At 46.7% G+C, this 17,656-nt stretch overlaps 1 protein-coding gene across 33 annotated transcripts in view; it reads right to left on the bottom strand.

The window, feature by feature from the left end:
• Nucleotides 1–17,656, bottom strand: part of dlg2 (discs, large homolog 2 (Drosophila)) — a 228,270-nt gene that overhangs the window by 49,805 nt on the left and 160,809 nt on the right. For 19 of the 33 annotated variants that reach the window (XM_035432265.1, XM_035432262.1, XM_035432259.1 and 16 more), the window contains 5 exons: nucleotides 16,052–16,188; nucleotides 15,516–15,660; nucleotides 14,822–14,987; nucleotides 10,349–10,408; nucleotides 9,322–9,480 (listed from right to left, as the gene is read on the bottom strand). In XM_035432265.1, coding sequence (XP_035288156.1) covers nucleotides 9,322–9,480; nucleotides 10,349–10,408; nucleotides 14,822–14,987; nucleotides 15,516–15,660; nucleotides 16,052–16,188 — 667 coding nt within the window. The remainder of the gene's footprint in view (nucleotides 1–9,321; nucleotides 9,481–10,348; nucleotides 10,409–14,821; nucleotides 14,988–15,515; nucleotides 15,661–16,051; nucleotides 16,189–17,656) is intronic. The other 14 variants (XM_035432270.1, XM_035432275.1, XM_035432272.1 and 11 more) reach the window with 10 other exon arrangements.

Genomic DNA, 17,656 nt, shown 5'->3' on the forward strand with positions numbered 1-17,656 from the left:
ACTCCTGTCACAGCTGTAGCCGGAGTGTGGATGATCTGGGATAATACTGTCATAGCTGTACAGATAGGTTAGTTGTGTAGTGGTATTTATTCTTGCTTCAATACTAAGTGTTAATTTGGTCGGCTAAGCCAAAACTTATTGATCATAAAAGGGCAATTTTGTACCTTCTTGATATTGCGCTTTTGTATTCCTGACATTAACATATTCTGTATTCTTGAGACCAGATTTCTTGATGCTCTCCATTTTATAAGTCACTCTGGATAAGAGCGTCTGCTAAGTGATTGTAATGTAATGTAATGCAATGGCTGGATTCCTCTCAAGAACATCCATGACTCACGCGCCTCGAACCTGCCTACAGGATATATTATGTGGTGGATTAATGCGGGCGGTAGTTAGCCCACGGTGAAAATTACTTCAGACTGACACGTCAAGAGGACTCAAGGAACTCCTAAGAGCAGTGATCATGAGTCCACTCCAATGTTACTGCTTTTCATTTGCGTGTCATCTGGGGTTCCTGGATGCCTTCTGCAGTTTATTTAAGATTAGGAAATGAAACCTAGGGATAGTGGCTGATGGGACATAGAGTACTGTGCCAGGCATTCAAGGCCGTTTCACAAATGGTTGATAAGCGAATATCCTTTCTTCCAGAATATTCCCATGTGTCCTTTAGCAGAAGAGAAGGACCAGTGTGACCCTCCCTCCACTACGTACTGCAAGAGCTTCAATAACACAGGAAAGACAGGATGTCAAAGTCAGGAACTGAAAATAACTGAAATAACGATGGCCATCAAAAATTGGGATTAATATTCCCCTTTTCCACCAAGATATTCCCCACCGCCCATTCATGTCCAAGGACTGACCTTTAAAAACCACTCCTGTCAAAGCTGTCCTCGTCACATGACCTTTTGAAGGCTGCCGAGAAATGCTTAAGATTTCTGGCATGTTGTCAGATATATGACTTATTAATGTCATATGCTCGGAGTCAAAGGTAGCCTTCCCTCAGCTCAAATTCACCTGCTCACAGCTGGCCAATTATTACAGCCTGCGAAATGAAACTTTCCTAATTTAATAAGTTTGCCCACTATTTGCAAAATTAGTTTTATTATTTTGACCACGACCATCTGGCTCTCAGTTAAAATGGCAGGCCTAATGGAGGAAGGCCGTGGGCTGCGGACCAATGGGGCGAGCTAGGGGAGGCTGGGGGAGCCTGTAGCCTAATTTCAGCAGGCACGGGGTGCTCTGGGACGGGGACGGGGACGGGGACGGGGCCAGGGGACGGGGGTCCGGTGAGTTAAATAATACATGCGCAGAGTCGCTTCTTCTTGCTGCAAATGATCTTTGCGCCCCGTCCATGGACAGTCATTAGTACCGTGATGCTCACAGGGCAAGAGGAAGTCAGGAGAGAGAGGAGCTGCATTTGAACTTGCCCTCCATATACAGTATGGACAAATGTATACTATATCACCAAAAGTATCTGCACACCCCATTGTCTGGGGCTGTTTTACATGGTTTGGGCTGAGCCCCTAGTTGCAGTGAAGGTAAATCTTACTGCTACAGCATGCAATCACATTCTAGATGATTCTGTGCTTCCCCAACAGTTTGGTCCATATGGAAATTGTTCTGTCAAGAACGGTGTGGAAGAACCTGACTGGCCTGCACAAAGCCCTGACCTCAACCCCATCTAACACCTATGGGAAAAACAGGAAAGCCTACTGAGAGGCCTACTCACCCTATCAGTGCCCAAACTCACTAATGCTCCTCTGGCTGAATGGAAGCAAATCCCTGCAGTAATGTCTAGTGTCACACGTCAACATCTAGTATACAGCCTTCCCAGAAGTGTTGTTGTTAGAGGATGAAGAGGTTGTTATAACAGGCATCATTTTGGATGAGATGTTGGACGTCAAGGTTTCCACATACTTTTGGCCCTGTAGTGTGTCTTTGTAGCATGAAGGCTGAAACACTCTCATCCTGGTGGAGAAAGAGCACTGCTGCTTTAAGCGCTGAGCAGTCTGCTGCCAACATCGTTCTACAAGCCAGATTCATTTCCATAACCACAGTCATTAACCAGCTTCCTGCCACTCTCACCCTCTAATGCACCCCCCCCAACCACCCACTTCCTTTCATGTCCTGTCCCATTGGCTGCTGAACAGAGACACAAGACCACTGACAGGGCGACCTGTATTGTCAGAGGACACAGGAATCCTGCCATTGGCTCACAATGAAGGTACATTTGCATAAACTAACAAGCCACAATGATTGTGCGCTATGTCAGCCGAGCAGCGGCTGCCATGCTAAAGGCTAGCAAACCACTGGAGCCATCAAGTCCCTGAGTACAACCACATGGAAAAAAAGACAAAATAAATAAACTAAACAAAAGCAAGAGAAACTACCAGAACGGTCGCTTTCTCAGTACTGCGGGGTCATTTTCTCAGCCTCAATGCACCAAATCAAGGCCCTGCTGTGACCAGCCACTTAAATGCACCAGCCAGCAGTGGGAGGAATGATCTATCCTTGCCATCAATGCTTCTGGAGTCCCATTAAACCAGCTGATAGGTCGCTGGAGACTGTCTCTGAAGTGCTTCTTCGGTACGCCGCTGTTCGTTCCGACCTCGGCCGCCCACGGCCACCTCTCTCGCACCGCAGAGTCTTCGGCGAGCCTTTGTGCGGCGGTGACTGTGCCGTGAGCTCATCCCTCGCGTGGGCCGCCAGCTCGCCGCTCGCGCACACGCAGGCTTCCGCAGCGAGCGCTGACTGGAGACAGAGGCAGCCCACGCCCACGCCGCCGCCGCTGCAGCCCCGCGCACGGTCCGGACGCACGCGCAGGCAATTAAGACTCCGATCTGCGTCCGCCTTGCCACGGCCACAGGCACAGCGCAAGAAAACGCACAGCCGAGTTCACTACCAATCACAACATTCTGACCGGAACTATTAAATACTCACAACATGGTAAAGTAGTGGAGAAAGCTGTTATGAACAGAACAGGACACCGTTTTTTCATAAATATTATATACGTACTGTCAATACATACACACACATTTATTTCTCTTCATCCCTGATAAGGGAAATACATAGAATACATTACACTAGTTAGGCTTTATCTGAGCCTGGCTCTTGGTTAATGAGGCTAAATGGGGCCCTTACTATTAATCTTAGCAAAATACTGATCTTTACTTGACATCTGAACATTTAATCTGTTTTACGTTCTTTGCTCGAAGAAAGATGAAATACGACTAAATATAGCAGCCCCTTAAACAAATGTGTTAATGCTCTCTCAACAGTTCTTAATAACAATCACTACTGGTCAAGGGCCCATTTTACATACACTCACAGGACTCAATAAAATTGGGCTAAAATGAATAAAAGAACCCTAGAGAAAACACATTTACTTATATCCTTCTGTTAAATTACAAGAAACCTTGATTTGTTCATTCATGAAAATGACCAAATTAAAATGAGGGTGCTGAAGAACAGGGAGAACACATTTACGATCAAACCTCTTCAGACCCCAAGCAAAGATGACAGGAAATCAGTAACCAATCAGGAGCATTTGTCACATACTGATCGTTGAATTACAGGGACCAGCGAAGGTAAAACCCAAGAACATGAACCATGTTAAGTGTACTTCTTTATAGTGACTTCAGCTAAAAGCTTCTACGAAATGACTAAATTCTAAATTGTATAAGGCTTCTTCAGTCTCAGTTACACATCAGTTGACAGAGCAAAGATACATTTGCGGCCAAAAGCGTCAGCACTGATGCTAACTGGGTATTGAGATGTTGAAACCAAGTCACAACAGTCTTCAGCTGGGAGGCTGCTGTCAAAACAAGAGCAGTATGATGAGGATAAATATCCGAGCTCCAGAGAATGCGTACATACTTTGGCCCGGATTCATTCTGCAACGGCTCTTATCTTTTGACGCCAATGCAGCTGTCGGTATGGAGAGTTCAGCGAATCGCCAAAACAAACTTGCTAAGATGCGTTTACAAAACAAAACACTTGTACAGAACTGTGACAGTCGGAACTGAGGACACAGCACAGGTTGAATCCAGGCCTTTGTGTCTGTACACCTGCTGTCAGTCACAGTGAAAGCCACACCCCCCCCGGCACGCTGAGGCACAAAGGCCCCTCCTCCAGCGTGCCTCCGGAGTGACGGTGAGCGCACAAGCAGGTGGGCTGTGGGAGGGAGCGGCTGTGCTCTAGCTCCAGCGCGTGGCGAATCGGCGTGGGGGGGATATTGCAGTGTGTGACCTATTTAACCCAGCTCTGTGGCAGAGGCGGAGAACGCTACATCCCAGCAGAGCAGAGCCGTTTTCTTTACAGTCGTAGCCGCCGCTCGCCCCTCCCCGGATGGTGCGGGCGGGTCCGAGCAGTGCAGCGGCTAAGCCGGGCTGGCACCCGAGCACCCTGCCCCTAACATGGCTGCCATTCGTATGAACTGGGAGGTGGTGAGGGGCAACTTCAGCCCTCTCCCCTTTACCATGACAGTTAGCTTTGATCTGGCCAAGACAAAGAAGCCGGTACAATTCAAAACTATCTGTCCCAGATCATAGCCTTAAAGCTCAGGCTTCGCCTTCAAAATGGGGTTCTGAGCTGCTGTGTAAAGCAGGCTATACGACGAGGACTGATTCAATGGGACGACTGGGCTTCCGCAATGGGACCCGATGGTACTGCGCAATAAAAGCTCTCGTTTACGGAGAGAGGGACAGAGATCTCGGAAGGGCGATAAACCAGCTCCAGCTTCCTGCAGGATATTTCAGAGTCACTTCCTACACTTTCAAAACGTGAAAAGGGCAGCGAATCAAACAGACGGCGGCTTTCTCGGCACGGCGAGCAGCGGGCGGCCCAGCCGGCTGCGGGGGGTCCTGACAGCTTTATATTGGATTCCACTCAAACCAGCTGAGCGAATCGCACGCTGCAAATCAATACCCGGCAACTGCGTGTTCACATTAAGCAAACAAATGCGCTCAGGGGGGTGGTGAGGCATCCTGAGTCATCTCAGCACAGGGGAGCACTGATGTACTGTCCACCACGAGGGACTGGCCCGGTAAAAAAAACCAATGTCCTTTTCAGCAATGCTTAAGTCAGCCCGCTTTCCAGATCAGCGCTCGCTAGCCATCTGAGACCGACACAAGCGCGGTCTCGCACAACGCAAAAACAGACTCTCATTCATCTGGCTTCAGATCTCCAACGATCTCGAACAAAGCTGTCCGTTGCTTAGCCCCAAGGAGAGAACAAATTTTAAAAACTTGGAATTGGTGAATTAGGAAAGCAGCATGTATTTGATAAAACAAGAGGAATGCCCAGCTCTACACCCGCCAGTGCCCAATCTGACATTAAAAAACAGTCACCTGGTCCCCCTCATCAGCCTGGCACTCAAAAACTAATCACTATGGGTACTGACTGTCTTGCAGACCGTCAGCTTTTTCACTCACTGTTACTTAAACAGATTTTTGTAATGCAGCAAGCTATAATATAAAATGATGATCAATAAAATTCTGGAAAATCCAATAAAAACGCCAACGAGGTTGGCACGCTGTAGTTAAATGAAGATGACATGTTCTGGTTCACAGCTGCGTTTTGCCAAGTAAGGAAACAGATGGAGTAATCTAGCTAAATCTGCCTGACGAACAGACCAAAATAATCAATGACGGCCAACTTGCAGGGCTATATTTACAAAGAATTTGTACAGAACCATTGCTAACGTCCAATACAAGCTCTGCATTTACGAAACAGGCACAGCTGCACTGAGATCAGATTAAATTGATCGCAAAGAGCAAATATATTTACATGTAAGCTTTAATGCTTATGTGTTTCTGAGGGTTCTAACGAGACCACAAGAGGACAGTATGCACATAAATGCAAATTAACCACCAGATGTGATTTATCAGGGCGGGCTGCTACTATGGGAAGGGTAATTTAGTGTGTTTTCAACACCGGGGGGAAGACGGGTGTTAACCTGGGTTAAAATGAGATCCCGGCTGATGTACTGTGACTTTGTTAAGATGGAGATGGTGTCAGAGTAAAAATGTGTAAGGACAGTATTTTCCTGCTTGAACATCCCTCTGCCAGGTCTCTAAATGTGTTTGGGCTCATGACTGGAGGTGCTGCACAGTAAAATGTTCACTGTTAAAGCAACTCTGACAGGGTACATGTTGGTCTTACAAGAGTACATTTGATGCCTCGTTCAGAGTTAAATTAACGTGTCCTGTTTTATCACGTGGATGAGATCAAAGAAGATTTGGAACCACGTATTCCCACGCACACTAACGGCATCAAATGTTTCTCTATGCGTTGCCTTGCTTGCTTGAAGCGCTTATCTGACTAAAACTAGGCAGCGTGGCAGCGTGCTCTCTCTTGTTCTGAAATAGAGGGGTTTTGCATGCTTTTTGAGTTGGTGTTATTGCCACCATGTACCACATGTGATTTCAATAGCGACAGCGATATTTACACACAAATTTTGTGGCTGTGTTCATATACATAACAAATCTACGTTATTAAAAAACAAACACCCAGCTAAATGGATAACGGGCACATACTTTCACATTACTTGCGGTTTGTGGTAAACCTGCAAAGTAGCACAACCCTCCCACTCCTCCCAAAAAAGTATTTACTTCCAGTTCTGATGAAAAGTAACGTTTGCAGGACGTTAATGTTTAATGCTCTATTTGGACTGGTGTAGAGTTGAAGAGAAAGGTTAACAGTGGCAGGCTGATTATTTCCTGGTTCAGTGAAGCAGATTGTTCGGGAAAGTGGAGCCCTCTAAACTTTAATTGGATTATAAAAAAAAGCCCTCGGCGTGAGGTGGCAGGGGAATTCCAGAAGCAGGGGGGACTGGTTTGCAATTTCGCTCGCACTGTAAGCGCAATGTACGGAGCAAATTCTCCCAAACAGGGAACCACAGAGAACATTCTCCCAGGGCCGGCTAATTAACCAGCCCACAAACAAATCAATTTAACTATTGTAAAAAGCCAATGGTTTTAAAAACAAGGGGAAAACATATTAAAATGATTACATTATTTTAACAAATAGATTATCCTGGGGGACCTCATAAAGGAAGAAACAAAATGCACTATAATAAAATGAAACAAAAACTTTATAAATTAATGAAATTGTTTGTTTCTCCGCACTGGAGAGAAATTCTCTGGCCGAATATTAAATATACAATGTTAATATAATACATTTAAATGCAATAAAGAAGACATTTTATATCCTCAAAAGTTAATTTGCGAAATTAAATCTCTCCCTCATATTAACCTGCCAAGATTCTAAGATTTGTGTTTATTAAGACAAAATAACTTTTTAAAGCAAAATGAATTAGGGCTTGGCGTATTAATGCAACACATTAAACATTACGAAGTAGACAAAAAATGCATGTGCATATTAAAATGCTATTTGTGTTTGGTCGCCAGAAGTAAATGCCTGGGATCCACATCTTCATTTTCGGTCCTGTGAGTCAGAGGATGTGTACTCTGAAGAAACCGGTTATCACGTTGATTGGCTCTGTCAGCCATCTGTGGGCTGGGACTAAAAAGCTTATGAACGCTGCGCTTCTTGAAAGGACATCGGGCTTCTGAAGTCTACAGCTGTGACAGACCTTGGCACAGAAACACAAGCCAGTTTTGCATGCCCATTCTCTGTATTGCAGAGAGCTCTCATCGCCTCAATTATGGAACATACACAAACAAGGAAGTAATACACAATACAGGAAGTAATTCATTAATTCAAGTAGTTCATTATCAAGCAGAAAGAGGGGGATGTCCATGCAAGGGACGTTTCATGCTATGGCGGAGCACTGTGCTCATGGGCGACGGTCAGGTGACCAGTCATGGGGCCGGGAGACACCAGCTTTCTGTGATGTGTGGCACCAGTAGGCAGTAATTCAGCTTTGGTTAACATGAATGGATACAAGATTCTTCCCCATGTCTTTACCTTTATGTATGGTAAAAGCACACACCACTGCTCCTAACTGTACAACAGAGATGCTGATGACATAAAGTAGTAAGTCATTTGCAAAATGAAGAGAACACGAAATTCTCCAGTCTCAAAGAGGTCCCAGAACCACTGTGGCAAGTTATGTTAATTTATACTAAGGGGAATGTACTTCCTGTAGTAATTTCACAAAGACTCAGTTCAAAAACAGAACAGTTCAGTGCTGTCAACTTGTCTTTTTCTAATTTTATGGTCAGAGGCAATACAAACTTTTCCATAACACTAAAAAGAAAAACAAAGGATATTCTTGTTAGTCGGATTGCTGGCTAGCAGTGCATGTTAAATGTAAAAAAAAGTTAGCTAGCAAGCTAAACAGGAATTGATGGATAGCAAGACTGATAGTCACAGCACCTACCTAGCTAATTAAGTAATTTCAGCTAGTCACAAAATTTTAGTCTGTTATTCCTAACAATTATACCTTAATTTTAATGGAACTGAAATTTTACACACATATGTATACACATTATGTTATCTTACCTAAGTAATAAGAATGTGTTTGTTATATATAAACGACTAAGTTAAATTTTTTTCTTTTTACTGCATATACTACGTAGGCTATTCAGAAATTGTGCGATTCAGATCCTTCACAAATAAGAAATAATTCAAAAAAGATTTCCAGATGCCATTTGTCTCTCAGGGAGAGCTTGCCAGTAGTGTCCCTGAGCCATAAAAGCTCCCATCCTTTATGAACGCTCAGGAACACTAGTGAAAGCATTAATGTACACCAAAGGACCAGCCAACAGAAACTGCACCAATGCGGTAGGCCATTTCCATGTTGCGGTAGGCCATTTCTATGTAGCGCTTGCTAACGACAACCTTGAGAATTACCCGCTACAAAAATAAATAAATAAATAAAGGCACTCAAAATTCAAGGAGACAGTAATCCATCAGAAAAGCAATTAGGGGCTCTAATTTTCAATCTAAACGCAAACTGTGTCTGATCCATTTGTAAAAGAGGACCAGCGACCGAATCGAGTCCCGCGGGATGAGAACGCACGCGCTAAGCAGATGGCTCGCAGGCAAACAGTTTCGCAACACTCAACCCGACCTCAGCGGTTTCCGTCAATGGATATTAGATAAGCCATTTGTAATAATAGCGCACAGAATGATCACGCAGGGAAAAAAACATGCATTCATACATACAGAAACGCTACAACTCCGGTAAAAAAGACAGCACTGCGAGTACTGGGCCAATAGGACAGCAGAGAATAACCCCAGTACAGCAGAGAAGCAGAAAGAGAGAGGAGGCAGTGAGAAAGGTCATGCGGGCATGCGACGTGCAGCATGCAGCATGCTGACAGCCCCGGGGAGGAGGGGGGAGTGTGTCGGTACCTGGTGATTTCGGAGTCGGGGAGCAGACCTATGTGATAGTGAGGGAAGGGGACCGAGTGCAGGAGGCTTTTATCGCACTCCAGGGGGGAGTAGTGGCGGGGGGACGGGGCCCTGTCACACAGTTTGTTCACAGTGCTGTAAACTGGCTCTGGAGGCCTGCTGGCAGAGAAGGGCAGAGAGAGACAGAGAGCTGTTAGTGCAAAAGAGAGAAAGAGCGAGAGAGAGAGAACCGGAGGAGGAGTATAAAAGATTCTGATGTCAGAAGTGAGATTTATCACGTGCCAATTCCATTTGATTTCAATGGGGGGATGACCCAAAAAATGATATAAATAAATAAGAGTTATTGTTGCATGGCATTCTCTAGAAAAAAAAGGACACAGATTTGCTTGCATGACTGAATGAGAAAGTACCGTTCGTGCAGAACCGGCTTTGAAGTGCCCCATTTAAACTTAAGCACTGATCCTACTGCCTTCGTCACATTGCTACCTGAGATCTAGTGTATTTGAACAGCAGGACTCTCTGTGTATCTTCTCATTAGCATAGTTCTTTCATTTTTTTCTTCAGATGGATCAAAGCCACTTCTATGCAGCCTCTGTTCCCTGCTTGGCTTACTAGCGGAGTTTGATAATCTCAAATCTCAACATGGAGGGAGCGGGGTGTGCCACTTCCCGTTCTGCTTCTGTTAGCTCGACCCGGTTTGATGAGCCCCGAGTTATATTTGAAAGCCTGGGGAATCATGGGATAGCTTTCCCCAGGGTGACACGTGCTGTAGCCACTCTCCCATAAACTTCCACCGCCCGTACTGACATTAGCAGAGAGTTACTGTGGGGCTGTGAGCACTGCGAGGCATTCGGTGAGACGACACAGTTCGGCCTGTGCGAACGAAGCCTTTGCTTTTACGGTGAGACGCAGATCGCGTAACGCGCGTGCTGTGAGATGAGCAGAGTGAACGGGGGTGGCCGAGAGGACGAGCAAGTGAACACAGACACAGACGTAACCGAGGTAACCGGGGGACCGAGCCGCTCACCTCAACTGGAAGTGCTGGGAATCAAACCTGTGACTCTCCCCGTCATCTAATGAGGAATTTCTGATCGGAGAGAAAGAGGTAATGCATAATAAATACAAAATAGACATATAAATGCACATATAGCACTGATAGCCACTCCAATTGACAGTATCAAAAGAATGTGAATTTATGTGTTTATTTTAGACATTTTCGTGTGCTTCGCATTGACATATATTATTTTTTCATATCAGACATGCTTTGTTCAAAGTTTTACCAATATGTTAAGACATTTGACTGAGCAGAAAACAGTAAGAAACAGCATGCATATTCTGCAGACTTGGGAATGATAGACACACAACAGAAACGTGAGACTCCACATAACTCCCAGAGGCCTTTGTGAATGCAGCGCACAGACACGCGTTCCAAGAATCTCCTTAAGCCGAAGTACCACTGAAGGATCGATCTATTGATCGCCCAATCTCAGGATGTCAAGGCCTGAATCGCGAGCAGCAGGAGAGCTCTTTAAAGGGGACTAAAAAAAATCACACGTGCTTTTTAAAAACCACAGATGGTTCCGTCAACGTGATCGGTGAAGACACTCAATCCTCCGCCGCAACCCTCCTCCTCCTCCTCCTCCTCCTCCTGCTCCGGCACGCGCGGTGTGTGACGGGTGCATTCTCTCCCGCGCGGAGCGCGTTCTTCCCCGATCGCGGTATCCGGCGGGTTGTGGGCCGCGGGCCCTGTGGGCTGGATCTAAGCCAGGCCGGTGGTGCGAAGCCTCGGCTCGGTGGCCCGCTTTCTCAGGGGATACGCGGGCATTCCCCCCAGCCCCTCCCTGCGCAGCGTGCTTTATTAACGCTCGGGCGCAGCGTGCGGACGGCACGCCTGGTCGAACCTCGCCCTCACCCTCCCTCGCTCGCCCTAGGTCAGGCTAAAAGGGAAGAGCTGAGTGTGGAAGACAGCCAGAAGTGTAGCCTCGTTAATGCATTCCCACTGCATAAAATCACAGCAGAATTACACATTTTTATAGAACTCAATTATCACCGCACATCCTTCAAAATTTCCTGCCAACTGTACAGTATTTGGACAAATCTGGCACTCTGAACACTAACGTGCAATGTTACATAATCTGTGATGCTGTAAATTAGCATCGAGCACTTTGATTTGTGCTGTTCTGCAGAACCACTCGTTGGATGTGAGTCACGGCGGTAACGGTGCCCGTTTGCCCCGCGCTGCCCGCTGCCACGCAGGGCGGGGTCGCGGTGATCAGCGCCGGCCGGGCTGGCCTCCCGCAGGCCGCTGGTGTGATAACATCTCTGCGGTGCGCCACCGCGAGAACTCGCCGCACGCCCCGCTCAAAAAAGAGAGAGAGAAAAGAGCGGCAAAAAGAGGGAGGAGTAAATATAACTCGTCCGGCACACGGTGCCTGGTCTGCCGAGCTGCGCAGCTCCACTGCAAATGCGATTTCTGTTTCCGGACGAGGTGGATGGCAGGGTTAGAGAGTTGCAGTGCCTTTTGAAAACGGTGCCTCTCTTCCCCACTTTCCAGGGAAAATGTGCTTTCTTTTGTATTTATCCATCTCTCTCTTTCTCTCGTTAGCCATCGAAGCTTCCCTTAGCAGACCACGCTGCATTCGCTTTCACCTTTTACAATAGTTTTTATTTAACTAGTAGCAGGGTTTACTCTGGGATACAATGTTGTACCTTTGAGCAAAGGACTGAATGGTTTCAGGAAATTTCATGCTATAATAAAAGGAAAATATGAAAACTGTACGCTATCAAAGTCATCCGGGATAATCTCAAAATTATACCTGTGTAATCAAGAGGTTCAGAATAGCCAGAGGTAGGAAACAGAAAAGAACAGCAGGGAGAAATGTGACTGACCGGCAAGGCCCAATCCATGCACCATTAGCCATACAGACAAAGATATGAGTGCTTGTGTTTCTTAATGGCTCAGGCTAGCAATTATAGAACATTATGTACATTCTGCTTTAACAGAAAGACACAAACTACCTAGTTTCAGTCTGGGTGCAGAAATATGAAATGCTATACAATTATAAACACAGCTTAATCAATGAACTGAATTGAAGTGAGCCCCAGTTGTTGAGGCTCACATGTTGCATAGATACTAACATTCAACGTAACTACCAAAACAAAATTAGACAGCTATTCAGCAATGGTCAGCTTTCAGTTGTGTTACAGGCGGCTCCACGGTAACGAGCTGAGCAGTTTTATTTAACAGCGCGCTGAAAACACACTTTAAAACAGCCGCGGGCCAGAACTTGATTGACAGGCGCCTGAGCTGTGGCATAGTCGACCCGCTGGCTGGCTGACTCCTCCAGGGTCTGACTGAGCGGGCTCAACTTGCAGCGCTGAATGATTCGTGGGAGACCACCTCGCTGGCGGGGCGGACCGGGACCTGAGAGTGACCTGGTTTTGAACATTGAGCTCGCTGTAGCTGTCCCCCGCCCCCAGAATTCTTCTGTGCTCCAAACTGACAACAGTCCTGAAGAACCAGCAGCTTAACATGTTTTTACTATACAGGCAGACATGCTAACCCTCATGAAAAAAAACACTCTAAGGATGCCTTGTGATGTCTCAAGATCTTTAACTGGATAGCAGAGGCTACTGGATGTATGTACGTACACTTGTGTACTTCAGAGAAATCCAAGAAACCTTCACATCTACTTTTTCCTCCAAGGGACAAACAGAACTCATTTATCACTTAAATCAATTTTACATTTTCCAGGACGGCAAAATTTAAGAACACACAGCAACACGTCTGAGGAATAATGGAAAAGATTAAGCTTTCTGCAGAGTGACCCCTGGCTCCAATAAACCTCTTAGTCCAGGAGAATGGAGATCTCTAATCCTCCAATTAGAGCTGAAAACCAGGAGGCCTGAGCTCTCAAGCTCTGCAGCGCTTAGAATTTCACAGCAAATGCACCTCACTACGATAAGTACAGAATCGTATCTTAAAGGACAGACAAAATCGTTGGCAAAGAACCTTCCAGCTTCGCTTGATCCCAGACTTTAAATTTTAAGAGTGTGTTATGCAGAAACAACACTCCACCGTCCTGTTGTTAAAATAAAAGAGCTGCTCTGTTTTATAAGCTCTGATATTTTCCTCACATTAACGCGTCCGATTCAGTTGTCTTTGGAATCTCTGTTGTCCTCGTTATTGTGTTGACGTGAATGGTAGACCGCTCTCCTAAGGAAAGAGCCGTCTCTCGCGGCGACCTCCTTGTTCCTGTCGCCGCTCGGCGTCCGCGCATCTTGCGCCTTCGCCGGTTCCCTAACGCGCGTCCTCTGCTTAGCTCTGTGACTCACGCTCTCGTTTCTGACGCGCCGCTTCCGAGCCACTTCCCGAAATATCGCACTGGGAATCGACAAGCGCCGCGGGATCAAGCGGCACAGAAGGCCTGCGCATACGAGGCTCAGAGCCGGCTCCGATTCCAGGCGCTCATTTCTTCGGAAAGCTGTGAAAAAGTATGGCGCTGTGAGTCACACCGTGAAAGGACAGAATACTTTCTGCTCTGTTCTTACATAACTCGGCATCACAGACGGAACAAGGCTCGGCCGCAACGCGCCCTAGTGCCAGAGGTGAACGGCGTGCCTGAGCCCACTACGACCGAAACAAACCTCTACGCGCGTGCCAGCGTTTACGGCCGGAGATCCTGCGTCTCCTTGGAGCCGAGGGCCATTCGGACGCGCGTCTGGGCAAACGGACCGTGCCGGTAGCTGCTTTGCGGCAGTGGGGAACAGGAAGTGACAGACGGGGCTCCGGAGAGCTGACTTAGCGGTGCTCTCACGCGGAGAGGGGGAGCGGTGTTATAATGAGGGTCGGCCGGGCCTGTCGAGCTTTGCCCTTTGCTGAGAAAAGCGCCTTTCTCACAGCGGCATGAATAAATGAGAACTCTGGTTTGATCATATAGGCTATGGTGTTAAGAAACCCTTAAAAATATATAATAATAATAATAATAATAATAAAAACATCCTCTCTCTCTCTCTCATACACGCGCACACACACATACACACACACACACTAAACCTAAGAGTTTCACAAGATTCCATAATTTAAATACATAAAAAAATAATAAAATAAATAAATAAACCCTAACAGTCAAACTCGTATATATATCCGCTCTTTGGCTTCATCAGTCTACCGCATGCCCACAGGACCTGTGACCCGTTTACATTTCCACATTCTAATGAGATTAGGCTTTGAGGATTTGAGGGAGTTGTAGGAGGGGGAGGGTAAAACAACAACCACGGCAGCAACACAGAAAGCATGGACACCACCACCAGACAAGCCCCGACGAGGACAGACGGGGGAGCGGGGCTGGGACGGACAAGGCCAGAATGTCATCGCCGTCGTTCGCCGAGCAATGACTTCTGGACCGCGCTCGGACATCGGACGGGGGGGACAGCAGACGGCTACGCGGCAGCTACCTGCGGGGGGCGCTGTCGCTCGGGTAGGAAAGGAGGTAATTACCGTAAGAACGAGAAACCATCCAACCTGTTAATGTCCTCCTCCCCAAGCAAGTGTTTTGGGATGGGGGAGTACCTTCCTGGGGAGACGGGCGTGAGACTGGACTTGTACTCCAGGGAGCCGTTGTTGCCGGCGGGAGAGATGTGGTTTTCCATGGCTGGAGAGAAGGCTGTGGACCAAAGCGCCACACGCCCAGTCACATTTGAGTATCCGTATCATGACGTGTCCCCAAACTGTCACTCGGCCAATAGGAAATAAACAAATCTCTCTTGATCAAGTCTATCAGTTCTTATTTCGTCTGAGGCCCTTAACAGCAAGTGATACCGCGTGGCCTTTCCATACGGCTCGGCAGAGCGCAGATCTGCTGCCAAGATGATATACCGTAAAAACGGCACCACAGCTAAAAATAAAAACAAGTACGTTCATTTTGTTTGTGCACAGCAAATACACATATTTAAAATTTTCACCTACTGTATGAAAACAGACAACAGCAAATCATTTGAATGCATGACATTCACAATCATGAAACTTCAAAAATCAGTAGATTTAATTAAGCTGAACAAAATTCAACAGCTACTTCGAAAAAGTATCATTAGTTTCAATTTAAATGTCCTTAAATTGTTGGCCTATCAATAGTGACGGGAGGGGATGGGGCAGAAGGGGGTGGGGCAGAAGGCAGAGGAAGGCGAGGACTCACAGTGTGTGATGTCAGGAGGCCCATAGGATTCCGATAAGTAAACGCTGGTGGGTTTCCCCACCTTCAGGTACACTACATCAGACGTGTTCTTCAGGATGGCGACCGCTTCCTCGTGGCTCACCTCTTCCAATGTGTAGTTGTTCACCTACGAGAGGAGGGGGCGGGGTTGGGGGCGGGGGCGGGGGAGAAAATCCCAGGTTTACGTAACGAGGCCCGGGCGCGTGTCCCCGCCCGTCGGCTGAGCGAATGTGGCTGTGTGTGTGCGGCCGATTGGATTATGACGACAGATCGGCAGTGGCAGAGCAGCGGCGTGCGCATAATTGAGTTAAAGCCCACTTAAGCGCCCGGCTAATGAATGCTACGTAGCGCTGCTTGGGCGACACGCTGGGGAGAACACGTCCCCCCTGTTCTGACTGAGGAAGGGGGTTTTAACACCGCTTCTTCGGGCGAGACGTAGTGCGTAAATCTGCCCCTCTGCTTCCTGTTTGGGGCCCCTGCCGGTCACGTGACCCGGACCCACCAATCGGGAGGCTCACCATGAGCAGCCTGTCCCCGACCTGCAGCCTGCCGTCCTTCTGTGCCGCTCCGCCCTCGATGATCTTGGTGACGTAGATGCTGTTGTCTCCGGGGATGTGCTGGTTCCCCACCCCTCCAGCGATGCTGAACCCCAGCCCTGTGGCAGACGAGGGAGGGTTAGGGTTGTGGGGGTGGGGGTGGACAGTGCCATGGGAAGTCAATCCCAAATTTTCGACTCCACCATCTAGGCAAACACTTTGCTGGAGCCACGGCTCTTCCTCTTCCCTACTGGGACTGATACCAGCTGTGCAAAGTGTAATTATGTTCCTCGATCCAGGCACAGACTGAAATATGAACATAATTACCATTTTTTCCTGAATCAACCCCCCACCCTCCCCCAACACCTTTAACTATTTCCTAACCACCAGTCATTCGCTAAATTGTATTACTTCGTCAGTTCTTTACTTTATCAAAGATTGGTATTCAAAAACCATACCAGGGGAATTACTTTTCCACATGGGATATATGGGTGTTTGGTAACTTGTTTCATTACAGAAAATAAATAATAATTTAAAAAAAGTTTTGTGTTAATTCAGGTTCCATCGGTCTAATATTACATTTATTCAAAAGATCTCAAACCATTCAGTGAGACAAATAAGCAATAATAGAGGAAATCAGGGAGGGGGAAAATACTTTCTCATGACACTGTAGACAATTGCAGAGAGACTGTGAGCGATTCATTTGCTGCTTCTCTAAAAAACAACAGTGCAGCAAAATATAAAACAAATGAATTTGAAATTCCCTCCTCCGACACCAGCCTTTCTGAAACTACTTCAGTGACATAAATTGCGATAGCTCAACTCTCTCATTTCAGTCAATTACCCAGAAACTGGGACCCATGTGCAAACAAGCCCTTACAACAAGGTGTTCCTTAATTGTATAATTGCCAATTTGGCCGAGTTCTTTTGACTGCTTAATTCTAATGACTACAATCAGAGCACCGACAGCGACACCTTGAGGATAAGAGGTGAACTTAGAGTATCAGTTCACGTACAAAGGAAACCGCCATGGATGTAAGATGGAGGACACCCAATTTAGTTTCACTGAACAAAGGGATACAGCCATACAATCTCAACTATCAATGAAACTCAAAGTTTTTTCCCTTTACAAACCAGAGTGTCTTATTCCAAACAGGAGTGACTTCACCTGTAAATCTGTTGAGATAATTGAATCTGCCAGTAGAACGTTCTGGAAAAACTTTCACCAGCTGGCCCCCCCAAGATGTGAAGGCAAGTTCCATGAAAGCGAGAGACAGCTGATCTCGCCCACTCAGAATTGCCACGGCTAAAGCTAAATAAGCTCGCCGCCGCTCTTCTGAAATGCTTTCTTTGTATCCCTTAGTAAGGGAGTGCTGCACTGTAAATATCAAACTGGCATTCAGCACACAGGGGACTGAATTCAAGCGGCTTTGGAAAAACCTCTGTTTTGGGTCTGGAGCCTTTTTTTTGCCCAGAGGATTTCTACTTTCAAATCCACAGTGCTGATCCTTGTCCAAACATTTAATAATTCATCCAAGTTATTTCAGGTCTGCTTCGCGTACAGGGACACCTTAAAGCCACTGTCAA

This window comes from Anguilla anguilla, chromosome 9 (genome assembly GCF_013347855.1).
Source record: "Anguilla anguilla isolate fAngAng1 chromosome 9, fAngAng1.pri, whole genome shotgun sequence".
In the NCBI taxonomy this organism is placed as follows: Eukaryota; Metazoa; Chordata; class Actinopteri; order Anguilliformes; family Anguillidae; genus Anguilla; species Anguilla anguilla.